A 12,428-nucleotide genomic window follows, 5' to 3' on the forward strand; every position below is an offset into this window, starting at 1 on the left:
CGGCTCCACTCCGGGAGCTCCGCGGCCGCTGCTGCGCACCCGGGCGCCGCTCCCGGTCCCGGCGGCTTTGGGGGACCCGCGGGTACCGGAGCCAAGCAGGTCAGGGAACCGCCGGGGGACCGGGACCGGGCGGCACCGGGGTCTGCGGGTTGGACTCCGGTCAGTGGGCGAACACGGGAACGGGACCGGGGCTGCGCCGTGCGTCCCGGAGCGGTGCCCCCCGTGCTGGAGCACCCGTGGGTGAGGCTGGACCCTGGTGGCGGCTGCCCCGTGGCTATGGCACGGCAGCTCTGCGCCAGGACCCCCCCAGAGCCCCCCAGCAGACACCGTGCGGACCCCCCAGCAGCCAGGGGCAGCCCCGCGGGCATCCCGAGCTGGCCGGGCTGGGGACGTGAGGCCGAGAGGGAGAGGATGGGGAGGAAGAGTGGAAGAGTGCCCGAGCCCCTGCGGGGATGAGGAGGGGGGCGAGGAGGTGCCTGAAGCAGGAGCACGGGAGGTTCGCGGACAGAGCGAAAGTAAAAGCGTCCCAGGAGGGGGCTGGGGAGCAGGAAGGGGACGTGAAGGAGGCGCGCAGCCCAACGCCAGCAGCAGATCCAGGGGAGCTGAGGGGCAGCGTGCCCACGGGTGATGGTGAGCAGACAGGCACACCGCGGAGCCACGGGGACTGCACAGCCACAGGGAACCGCAGAGCCATGGGTGGAGGGTGCCCGGGCACCCTCAGGGGTCCGGACTTGCCGCCCTGTATGGAGGGCCCCGAGCACAAAGTGGTGCTCGAGTGTCTCGGTCCAAAGCACGAGCAGCGTGCTGGGGCTGTGGTACGCAGGGGCTGGAGGAGGGGGCTCCCTGCGTCCTGCGAGGGACCTGGGCTTAGCAGAGGGGCCGGGCAGGGGTTGAACACCGGTTTGTGCTGTGCCACAAAACGTCCCCAGCTCAGGAGACTGCGGCCTCACACACCACAGCCTGGGTGGAAAAGGGAGCCTCCGGCTGTATTTGCAAGAGCACCAGACCAAAACTCCTCTGGTAGGAGGCTGCACCTCATCGTCTCATCAACCTCATGACTGCTGAGGTTTATTTCCAGGCCATGCGTTCCCTCATTTGCACAGACCGAGCTTTCCCAGTGCTTTTGGAGAGGTCACCGTGGGGCCGAGGGGAGGCAGCCCAGGAGCAGAGCCGGACCCTCGGTGTCTGCAGCTGGGGCTGGGTGTGCCCCGCAGAGCATGCAGCAAACCGCTCCCCACAGCTCCGTGCCTCCCACCAGTGTTTCTGGGCTGTCCTTGCAGAGCCCCCGCCCCGTGAACCTTGTGCCCGGCCCTGCTGCACTCAGCTCCCGCCCCCGCAGCCAAAAACTAAAAGCTGGGGCCGAGCACGGGCACCTCCTGCCCAGGGACACTGCTGCACCCGGAGCCGTGGGTAGGTTGCAGGGGCTTGGTGCTCAGCGGGTTTGCTCCCCAGTGCGCTGCGCGGCTCCAGAGTCACAGCTCAGCAGCGCAGAAACCGTGCAGCAGGTCCCTGGGGGGCTGCTTCTGAACGCAGGGATCGGGAGCAGCCGGCGTTGCTCTCCTACAGGCGAATGGTGCATGGCTAAGCCTGCTGCTGGCTGGGCTGGCGCTGCAGGCTTGGCCTTCTCAAGGGCTTTGTCACAGCCTGCCAGCGCCCTTATCCCCCAAGCCCGGCGGGAAAGCCTTCACCCTGCACGTGTGTTTGCTCTCTGTCCCCCTGCAGCCTGTGACCCAGCTCTGGCATCACCCTTCCTGTACTGACACTGCGGCAGAGCACGATGGCGAGCGGCTCCTGGGAGGATCACGGTAAGGGTGCAAGGGCCGGGCACTGCCCTGCCCCAGAGCCCCCTCGCAGGGGGGATCGGTGTCCTCGTGCCACCGCAGGCACCGCAGGGACAGGGCTCTCTTGGCAATCTCCCTGCTGGGAGGGGGTGGGTTTGGGGACAGAGCAGGCATGTGCCAAGCAGTGCCGTGCACGTGGAGAGGGGACAGGCATCCCTGGGATGGTGCGGGTATCCCTGGGGTGTCACGGGTATCCCTGGGGTGGCACAGGCAGCCCCGGGGTGGCACAGGCAGCTCTGTGCCCCTGTGCCAGGCTGTTTCCATGCATGACCCACCCCAGGCAGTGCTTTACACACTGCTGCTCTCTCACTGAGCCTTTCCCCTCACTGATGCCAGCAGGCCAGGGGACCCAGGAGCACATGGAGTTGCGCCTGGTACTCGTCGGGAAGACCGGTGCAGGGAAAAGCGCAACGGGGAACACCATCCTGGGGCGGGCGGCCTTCGAGTCGCGCCTGGCACCACAGGCGATAACACAGACGTGTGCCCAGGAGAGCCGGCTCTGGCGGGGCCATAAGGTGGTGGTCACTGACACCCCCAACATGTTTGACTCACCGGAGCACAGTGCCCGGTCCTGCTACGAGCTTGCCCGCTGCCTGCTGCTGTCGGCGCCGGGGCTGCATGTGCTGGTGCTGGTGACCCAGCTGGGCCGCTTCACGCAGGAGGACGAGGAGACCACCCAGCAAGTGTGGCGGGTGCTGGGGCGCGAGGCTGCGAGGCACACCATCGTCCTCTTCACCCGCAAGGAGGACCTGGGGGGCGGCTCACTGCAGCACTACGTGGCACACCCCAGCAACGCCGCCCTGTGGGCGCTGCTGCAGGCCTGCGGGGGACGGTACTGTGCCTTCAGCAACCGGGCGGCCAGAGCCGAGCGCGAAGCCCAGGTCGAGGAGCTGATGGTGCTGGTGCAGCAGGTGGTGGAGGAGAACCAGAGCACCCCTTACACGAGCGAGCTCTACTCCCAGGCCACGCGGCTCCTCAGCCGCAGCGACGTGGATTTCGAAGAGAAGTGCGAGTGCCTCGCGAAGCAAGTGGAGCAGCAGCTGCAGGGCCAACAAGGATACGGCATCCTGGGTTTGATCAGACAGTGTGTGCAGGGGCTGTGGTGCATGCGATACATGCGGTGTCTGTGCTGCTGCTGCTGCTTCATTGTGGCAGCAAACCCGCGCATTGCGCGCTTTCTGCAGCAGGCGTTCCTCGGTGGTTGGGGGGCAGTTGTCCGTCTGTACAACCGCTTCTTGCGCTAGAAGCAAGAGTAGAACTAGAATACACTGTGCTGTACTACTTCTCTCAAGTAATTGCATTGTGTTGCTTAACAACATGGCAAGCAGCCGATTCCCCCTCTAACAGCACCGCAGTCCCCATATGGGCTGTGCCTCTCGGCACAAAACTGCAGCACAAAGCTTGCGGCTGCTGAGCGGTTTCTGCTTTGTCTCCAGCTCGATGCCAGGGATGTGCCCAGGGCATTGCAGGGACGGCTGCGGACCTGGGGACACGCAGGGCCAGAGCCAGGCGGTGGCTCCCAGGAAATGCCCTCGTCCCCTGCATCAAGCCGTGGGGCAGTCCCGGGTGCTGCCAGGAGAGCGCAGAGCATCCGGGCAGAGGGGAGCAGCACCCAGCAGAGGGGACCCATCCCTGAGCAGCTCTGGTGGCAGCAGGTTGAGGACAGAACTGGTCACATTCCCCTCACTGCCCTGGGCTGAGATCACCTCATGTCCCCGCAGGCTGGCATGGGATTTGGGGAGCCACCTTGGCCTGGCACAGGGGTGGAGGGGTGAAGGACAAGGGGCACAGGGTGATGGGCCAGTAGGGACACCGAGGGACCCTGGCAGGGACACCAAGGGACCCAGCCCTTCTTCCTGCTGCCCCTCAGGTGCTGCTGCTGTTTCTCAGGGGATCGAAGCCACGTGCGCAGGTTCCAGGGGATCCACGTCACCGAGGTAGGACCCAGGGCAAAGAGCATCCTAGGGACAGGTGGGACAGGTCGGTCACACGTACGTGACAGCAGAAATAGCCCTGGTGGCAGCAGTTCTGAGCATCTGAAACCACCAGGAGCTTTGACAGGGAAGTGCCGTGACACAGGATGAGATGCCGTCCCACTGCAGGTGCCCTGACCCCAGGCTCACGTGCTGTGGAGCTGCACACAGGCACAGGCTCCATTTCTCATGCGCACCTCCCTGCCTTCAGGAACACGGGCTGCTCTGCGCTTCTGTGCAGTTTCATGCTTTGCTGTGATCACTGACCCGTGGCGGGGAGCCCCAGGGGGTGGGAGCAGGGGTCGGAGCTGTCACTGCCAGCTCTGCAGGTGCCTGCGGAGCCAGGGAGCACCATGAGTGTGGGGAGAAAGAAGTACAAGGTACTGGCAGGGAAATTTGCCACTTGCAACCTTTGCAACACTTAAGAGGCGTGCAGGGTCCGTCCCAGCCCCTGACCACGGTGCAGGCTGCAGCTGCCTCGTCTCCTGCCCCTTCTTCTGTCAGGGCTCTGCCTCCAGTCCCACCAGCAGCAGGAGAAACTGCTTGAAAATTAAGCACAGATCATCGTGGCAGTTAAATAATTCTGAGGCCGGACTGTTTCTGGAGGAAGTACAGGAGGTAGCGTTAGAGCTGTCTGAACCTCCAGGGCTGCACAGAATCGAAACCAAGCTGGGGGCTGGTGCGGGAGGAGCCGGTGCTGCCCTTGTGGCATGAGCACAGTTCTCCAGGCTGACACCGGCCATCTCCGCTGTCACTTCCTGGTGGCTGTGAGCGTCCCGCGGGGACAAGGCGAACGCCAGCGCAGGACGTGCAGGAAGGTACAGGCGGGAGGCCAGGGGTTGCGAGGCTCCGTGCCGGCGGGGAGGGCTCCGAGGGGGCCTGGGGACCTGGCACAGGGCAGCGGGGCAGGGAAGTGGCTCTTCCCCCTGTCCCCTCCTCTCTCTTTCCCCTCTCCCCACTCCTCCCTCCCCTTGCTCGGCGTGGGCACAGCCCCAGCCCGGGGGAGTCCCTGGGCACCGTGCTCAGCCCCACGCGGGGCCGCGGCTGCACGGGTGTCACTGCCCTGAGGGTTCCTGCCACCACACTGCCCCCCCCATGATCCTGCGCACACTGAGTCTGCCTTGCTGCTCTGTTTCCCCGCAGCACCTCACAGTTCTGGCTTTTATTTTGCTTTTTACTGTTTTCTGCTGCTTTCCAACCCCATTTGTCCCAGTGCCACTGCAGCCTGACCCAGCAGCAGCCCCCGACCCCTTCCCACCGCGGGGGCACACAGAGCCCCGCAGCCTCCAGTTGCCAGCAGCGAGGCTTCGAAACCATCCCCACTTTTAATGAAAATCCCTTCTGCTGTCAGTGATGCTCCCAGCATCTGGGTGCCTGCTGACGGAGCCCTGGGTGTCTGCTTTTGTCTCCGCAGTGTGACCGTGGCCGTCCGTCGTGTGTACATGCAGCCCAGGGTCAGCGGGGGCTTGGAGATGAGGCTGATCCTGGCCGGAAAAGCTGGGGAGGGGAAAAGCGCCACGGGGAACACCCTCCTCGGGAAGCGTGTCTTTGAGTCCAAGCTGTCCACCCAGCCAGTGACCGTGAGCTGTGCGAGTGCACAGGGGCACTGGGACGGCAAGGACTTCACGGTGGTTGACACGGCCGACATTTTCAACCCTGGAGGTGCCAGCAGTGAGGTGCACCAAGAAATTATCCAGTGCATCAGGCTGTCCTCCCCGGGCCCCCACGCGCTGCTGCTGGTGATCCAGCTGGGCCGATTCACCCAGGAGAAGGCGAAGGCCGCAGAGAGACTGCAGGACATCTTTGGAGCTGATGTTCTGGGGCACACGATTGTCATATTCACCCGCGCGGAAGAGCTGGGGGAGATATCTCTGCACGACTACGTGTCCTGTACTGACAACAAAGCTCTCCGTGAGCTGATCAAGAGGTGTGGGAACAGGTACTGCGGCTTCAACAACCGGGCAACTGGAGCTGAACGGGACCACCAGGTCGCAGAGCTGATGGGGATGGTCCGCTGCATGGTGCAGGCGAATGGGAACAGGTACTACAGCAATGAGATGTACCTGGAGCCCAATTTAACAGAAGAGCAGGTGGAGGATCACATGTGGAGGTACAGAGCAGGCAGGATGAAGAGGGAGTGGTTCAGCTGAAGGACAGCTCTCCTGGCTTGTGGGCTGATTGTCCTCATCATTATTGTGATTACCCTGGGTTTCGTTATTGCACGGCTGCGATGAATCCCAGTGTAATACACAATAAATGTTTGTTCATTGTCTTGTATTATAAAAACAAGGAGTTCTGTTTGAGGAGCGGGACTTGCGAAAACTCCCTGCTGAAGTAAGGAGCTGTATAATGCTTGGCTAGACACTACGAAAATTCTTTTGCTTCGTGTAACAAAAAAGAGAACCCCCTCCCCTTCTCTCCTTCTGCATCTCAGTTGCCTCTTTTGTTCAAAGACCCTGCTGCAAAGCTCATGGAACCATCTCCTGGTAAGTTGCTAACCTAGTGTATCAACATCCTGCCTTCCTGTCTCACGCTGGGACAACATGACCAAATAAAAAAAGAAGTTGAACCAGAACGCCGAGGAAGACTACAGCCTTCATCTTCACGACCACCAGAGGGACAGAGACGACCCCCTAGCAACAGTGCGCGCAGTCGCAGAATATACCAGGATGTGCTGCGTAATCCCGGAATTACCAAGATATAAAAAGGGACCCTGGCGGGGGTGAGGCACGCGCCGTTGGCGGAGCCGAGACTCCCCGGCCGCCCAGCGCTGTTTTGCTTGCTGTTGCTTACTCAATAAATTCCTTTCTATTATTAATGCAATGCTCTCTGAAAATTAGTTAAGGGGGCAATTTATAACACCCAGCACCACAGAGCCACTGAATGCCTGGGGCTGGAGGCCCCTCTGGACACCACTCCAGCTGCCCAGGACCGTGTCCACTGGGTGTTGGACATCTCCAGGGATGGAGACCCCAGCACCGCTCTGGGCAGCCTGTGCCAGTGCTCAGACACCCACACAGCAAAAAAAGACTTTCCTGATGTCTCAGCGGGCGTCCTTGTGCCTCCAGCAGTGCCCATGCCCTTGTGTCCTGGTTCTGGGCACCCCACCAGGCATTCACACACACAGACGGGACCCCCAAGTCCCAGTGTAATGGAACCAACTCTCCCTTGAAAACGAAGAGGAATTGTCTATTTTTATTGAGCTTCCCTTTAATCAGTTATCATATATGTAGTACAGGACAAGAAATATGTTTAACTTTTAACCTAGGCTCCCTTTATTCAGTGACAGAATGCTCCTTCTGGGAGAAACCAAGGAAAGTTGCCAAGAGCAAGTAGCCTGAGGTTGTACTTAGGTGACATGTGGCCATCGATGGATAAAAGGGGTTAGGGTGCTTCATCGGGGAACACCACCAAGGACCCCCACAGAAAGGAAGGCATGCGCAGAAGTTCCTGAAAAGGAGCCAGTAAGAATGATGCCACATGAGCACAAAACTCAGGTAGATTAGAATGAATTTGTATTAGATCGCTAGAATAGTCATGAATTTAATGTCTCCATGGAGCCAGGAAGTCGACATTGGCTGTGTTTGATCTGTGGAAACTGCACCGAGCTCTGAGGCCTGAATAAAAGCAATATCTCTCCTGAGTGCGTGCGAATTGGCTTATTGCACACCGGGTGAAGGATCATAGAGTCATAGAATGGTTGGGGTTGGGAGGGACCTTAAAGATCATCCAACTCCAACCCCCCTGAAACAGACAAGGCTGCCTCTCACCAGATGAGGTTGGCCAAGGCCCATCCAGCCTGGCCTTGAACACCTCCAGGGATGGGGCATCCACAGCTTCTCTGGGCAGCCTGTGCCAGTGCCTCACTACACTGATAGTGAAGCGTTTCACAGAATCACAGAATCACAGAATTTCTAGGTTGGAAGAGACCTCAAGATCATCGAGTCCAACCTCTGACCTAACACTAACAGTCCCCACTAAACCATATCCCTAAGCTCTACATCTAAACGTCTTTTAAAGACTTCCAGGGATGGTGACTCCACCACTTCCCTGGGCAGCCCATCCCAATGCCTCACAACCCTCTCGGTAAAGAAGTTCTTCCTAACATCTAACCTAAAACTCCCCTGGTGCAACTTTAACCCATTCCCCCTTGTCCTGTCACCAGGCACGTGGGAGAATAGACCAACCCCCACCTCGCTACAGCCTCCTTTAAGGTACCTGTAGAGAGCGATAAGGTCGCCCCTGAGCCTCCTTTTCTCCAGGCTGAACAAGCCCAGCTCCCTCAGCCGCTCCTCGTAGGACTTGTTCTCCAGGCCCCTCACCAGCTTCGTCACCCTTCTCTGGACCCGCTCAAGCACCTCCATGTCCTTCTTGTAGCGAGGGGCCCAAAACTGAACACAGTACTCAAGGTGCGGCCTCACCAGAGCTGAGTACAGGGGGACGATCACCTCCCTAGCCCTGCTGGTCACACTGTTCCTGATACAAGCCAGGATGCCGTTGGCCTTCTTGGCCACCTGAGCACACTGCTGGCTCATATTCAGCCGACTATCCACCATCACTCCCAGGTCCTTCTCTGCCTGGCAGCTCTCCAACCACTCCTCTCCCAGCCTGTAGCTCTGCTTGGGGTTATTGCGCCCCAGGTGCAGGACCTGGCACTTGGCCTTGTTAAACTTCATGCAGTTGACCTCAGCCCATCGGTGCAGCCTATCCAGATCCTCCTGCAGAGCCTTCCTACCCTCGAGCAGATCGACACATGCACCTAGCTTGGTGTCATCTGCAAACTTACTGAGGGTGCACTCGATGCCCTCATCCAGATCATCGATGAAGATATGAAAGAGGACCAGCCCCAGCAACGAGCCCTGGGGAACGCCACTAGTGACCGGATTCCTCCTAATATCTAGCCTAAAGCTATTTTCTTTTATTTTAAGACCATTCCCCCTTGTCCTCCACCACCACCCCAGGTCCTTCTCCCCAGGGCTGCTCTCAATCCACTCCCCACCCAACCTGTATTTGTGCTTGGAATTTCCTCAGCCCAGATTAAGGACCTTGCACTTGGTCTCGCTGAACCTCATGAGGCCCGTGCAGGCCCACTTCTCAAGCCTGTCCAGATCCCTCGGGATGGCATCCCTTCCCTCCAGTGTGGGGGCACAGTGTCAAATGCTTTTCACAAGTCCAGGCAGATGATGTCAGTTGCTCTTCCCCAGCCATCACTGCTGCAACCCTGTCATGGGAGCCACCAGATTTGTCAGGCATGATATGCCGGATCTGCTCCATGATCTTGCCAGGCATAGAGGTGAGACTGACTGGCCTGTGGTTAACCAGGTCTTCCTTTTTCCTCTTTAAAAATGCGGGTTTTCTTTCCCCTCTTCCACTTAGTGGGAAGTTCACCGGACGGCCACGACTTCTCAACTATGATGGGCAGTGGCTTAGCAACTCCATCCAGTCTCGGGGCGTGGGGCTGCTCCGCGCTGCTCGTGCTTGGGGCAGCAGCACCCTGGAATTTGCTCAGCACGGTGCTTTTAGTCCCTCTCCCTGGAATAGGGCGGTGGGAGCTCAGCGCATTTACAGGAAAGGCCAGTTTGGCAGAGCTCTGGAGTCTGCAGACTGCAGAGAGGAGGGGAAGGACACGGGCTGAAGGACACAGGGCCCTTCCGCAGGTGGCTGTGCGAGCAGGGGGTTTGCTGCTCACTCTGTGGATGCCTCTGAGCCACGGAGCGCCTGCCCCGCCTGCAAACACGCTGGGGCTGCGAGCCCGGGGCTGCAGGTCCCCCAGACAGGCTTTTCCCGTAAATGTGCTGAGCTCCGGGCAGTGCAGAGAGTGAAACTCAGAGCAACGGGAGGCAAAGGTAACCTGAGCTCGGCTCCCCGCTTCCTCTGCCCTGGCTGATTTCCTGAAAAGGGCTGGAGCTGCGCACACACCACACATCTGCGCGCCTGCACAGGCTTTGGGCAGCCCCTCTTCAGGCCGGTTTTGCTGATTACAAAGCCCTTTCTCGCCATCCCTGCCCACCCCGTCCTCACCAGGCTGAATGTCCCTGCCTTCCTCCTGCTCCCAGTTCAACCAGCGTTGAGCCTCGTGTCCTACGATGAGGAAGAGGAGCACTTGGAAACGCTTCTTGAGCACTGGCAGAGCAGGGTCCCCTCCTGCAGGCACAAAGGGGTGTGAGGGTGGGAGTCCCGTGCAATCCCACAGCAAGGGCCGTGGCTCAGGGATGGGACCCGCACCGTGGAGGCACCTGATGTCCCCTGCATGGTCGCAGCCCCCATCCTGCGCCTCCTCGCCCAGTCCTGATTAACACCTTCATTATCAATCTGGGAGATGCAGTATCAGAGAATCATAGAACCATTGAATATGCGGAGTTGGAAGGGACCAAAGCCCCTTCTTGCCATGTCTGACAGCAGTGTCCAAATGCGGTTTGGACACCACGTCCCTGGGCAGCCTGTCCCAGTGCCCGACCACCTCTGGGTGCAGACGCTTTCCCTAACCCCCAGCCTGACCCTCCCCTGTCCCAGCTCCATGCCGTTCCCTCGGGTCCTGGCGCTGTCCCCAGGGAGCAGAGCTCAGCGCCTGCCCCACTGCTCCTCTTGTGAGGAAGCTGCAGGCCATGATGAGGTCTCCCCTCATCTCCTCTTCTCCAAGAGGACAACAGTGTTTGCTTTGGGCTGAACAAACAAAGCAACTTCAGCCGCACCTCATATGCCTTGCCCTCTACACCCCTGACATCTTTGTAGCTCTCCTATGGACACTCCGTAATAGTTTCATGTCCGTTTCATACTGTGGTGTCCAGAACCACACACACTTCACAGAATCACAGAACTGTAAGGGTTGGAAGGGACCTCGAGAGATCATCGGGTCCAAACCCCCTGCCAAAGCAGGTTCCTTAGAGCAGGTTGCCCAGGTGGGCGTCCAGATGGGCCTTGAATGTCTCCAGAGAAGGAGACTCCACAACCTCCCTGGGCAGCCTTCGAGATACTTTGAGTCCTGCACCTGGGAAGAAACAACCCGAAGTATCTGTACAGGCTGGGGGATGACCTGCTGGAGAGTAGCCCTGAGGAGAAGGACCTGGGGTGCTGGTGGGCCAGAAACCAGCCGTGCCCTGGGCTGCAGCAGCAGCAGCACAACCAGCAGGGCGAGGGAGGGGATTGTCCCCCTGTGCCCCGCTCTTGTGAGACCCCCCCGGGCACTGCCTTCGCTGTGGGGCCCCAGCACCGGGATGTGGAGCTGCTGGGGTGAGTCCAGAGGAGGCCACGGGGATGCTCGGATGCTGGAGCAGCTCTGCTGTGAGGAGAGGCCGAGGGGTTGGGGTTGTTCAGCCTGGAGAGGAGAAGGCCCAGGGGAGACCTCACAGCAGCCTTCAGGGCCTGCAGGAGGGCTGGGGAGGCACTCCTGGGCGGGAGGGTGTAGGGATAGGATAGCCCTGAGCGGTGTGCAGGGTCCGTCCCAGCCCCTGACTGTGATGCAGGTGGCAGCTGCCTCATCTCCTGCCCCTGCTCCAGCTCTGGGCGCTCCCTGGAGCGATTGCACCAAGAGAAACTGGTTCAAAATTAAACACTGAAACCTAAATTTTGAGGTCCCTTCCAACCCAAACCATTGTAGGATTCACTCTGTGATTCATCTGCCCAGAAGTGCCATGCTGCCAGGTGCATTCTGTGTCTCATGTGTGGACACTGGTGTTATATATGGAGTGGTAATTCATATCGAGAAAATGGTTGATATTAATAAAGAAGGGGGAGATTTTGGAATGTGGCCATGGGGGTTGGAAAACCCTGTGACTGAGATAACATTAGACTCTTAACGCCGAGGCCATCAGGAATATAAAAGAGTTTAGAGGGAACAAAGAAGGGTGGTTCAGGAGACTCCATGCAGTCTGGGGTTTCTTGTTCTCCAGCTGGTTCTCTTGTTCTCCAGCCGTTAAGGCATGGATGTTTCTGGGTGTTTGCTGTTGTTGTTACATTCAAAGTTGTCTGACCAATGAAAAGTTGTTTGGAAAAGAACTGCTGTGGAGAGAAGGCTATAAGAGGGGAGCCTGCCCTCAAGATAAAGAGAAGGCAACATGAAGTTACCTCAATAAAGAAGCAGGAAAAAGAAGTGAAGAGGAACAGGCTGGCAGAATGGAGACCAGGACGGGAGCAGGCACATTGATGGCCTCATGAAGATAGGTTCGGCCAGACTCAGCAAACCGCTCAGAGAAGCTCGTACAGAAAGTTGCTGGAAATAGGCAGCACTGGAGCTGGAGAGAAGCTCGAGCTGAGAGAAGCGGACCTGTGCACACAACTGCCCCTCGCTGGTCAGCAGCTGTGCATTATGGGGAATCATATGTCCTTAGGAACAAAGACTGTCCTGATAGCCTTACAGCTTATTCTCCTTATTAACAATCGGACAGTTTATGAGCCTGAAATATGGGACCAAACTGAGGTCAAGGTGTGGGACTCTGCAACTAAAAATGACAAGGTTGCAGTGGGATTGCTCGGCACCTGGTGAGCAGTCTCTGAGGCCTTAAAGAGCCATGTGGAGCCACAGTCAGAAACATGTGGCTTGCCAGGTAGTGAGGGAGCTGCGGGCTCCTTTAGTGATCTGACTGCTACGCCATGGGCCCCTCTGCTGCTACAGCCA

General features: G+C 59.0%; 2 protein-coding genes across 17 annotated transcripts in view; both read left to right on the plus strand.

Moving 5' to 3' along the window:
• Positions 1-6,632, plus strand: LOC311431552 (GTPase IMAP family member 8-like). Of its 15 annotated transcripts, none has more exons than XM_084509119.1 (5): positions 1-99; positions 1,723-1,805; positions 2,178-2,925; positions 5,229-5,904; positions 6,376-6,632. In XM_084509119.1, the coding sequence occupies exons 2-5, from the start codon at positions 1,778-1,780 to the stop codon at positions 6,538-6,540; spliced, it is 1,617 nt and encodes a 538-aa protein (XP_084365245.1). In that variant the 5' UTR covers positions 1-99; positions 1,723-1,777; the 3' UTR covers positions 6,541-6,632. The 15 variants fall into 15 exon arrangements, with proteins under 15 accessions (XP_084365245.1, XP_084365251.1, XP_084365249.1 ...); XM_084509125.1 differs by having other exon boundaries at positions 2,181-2,925; XM_084509123.1 differs by having other exon boundaries at positions 70-159.
• LOC311431559 (GTPase IMAP family member 1-like) overlaps positions 3,684-12,428 on the plus strand; it is a 25,891-nt gene continuing 17,146 nt past the window's right edge. Inside the window, exon 1 of one of the 2 annotated variants that reach the window (XM_084509145.1) lies at positions 3,684-3,778. The gene's annotated coding sequence lies outside the window, so the exon portion shown is untranslated. Of the gene's footprint in view, positions 3,779-11,262; positions 11,278-12,428 lie in introns of those variants that run through there. The other variant, XM_084509144.1, reaches the window with a different exon arrangement.

This window comes from Aythya ferina, assembly GCF_964211825.1.
Source record: "Aythya ferina genome assembly, chromosome: 2".
NCBI lineage: Eukaryota > Metazoa > Chordata > Aves > Anseriformes > Anatidae > Aythya > Aythya ferina.

Excerpts from the sequence above, each read along its gene's own strand:
- LOC311431552 (XM_084509119.1), top strand. The coding sequence starts at position 1,778 with ATGGCGAGCGGCTCCTGGGAGGATCACG. Across the intron at positions 2,926-5,228 it reads ATCCTGGGTTTGATCAGACA|TGTGACCGTGGCCGTCCGTC; the intron begins GTGTGTGCAGGG and ends TTGTCTCCGCAG. Across the intron at positions 5,905-6,375 it reads CCAATTTAACAGAAGAGCAG|AAGTTGAACCAGAACGCCGA; the intron begins GTGGAGGATCAC and ends AAATAAAAAAAG.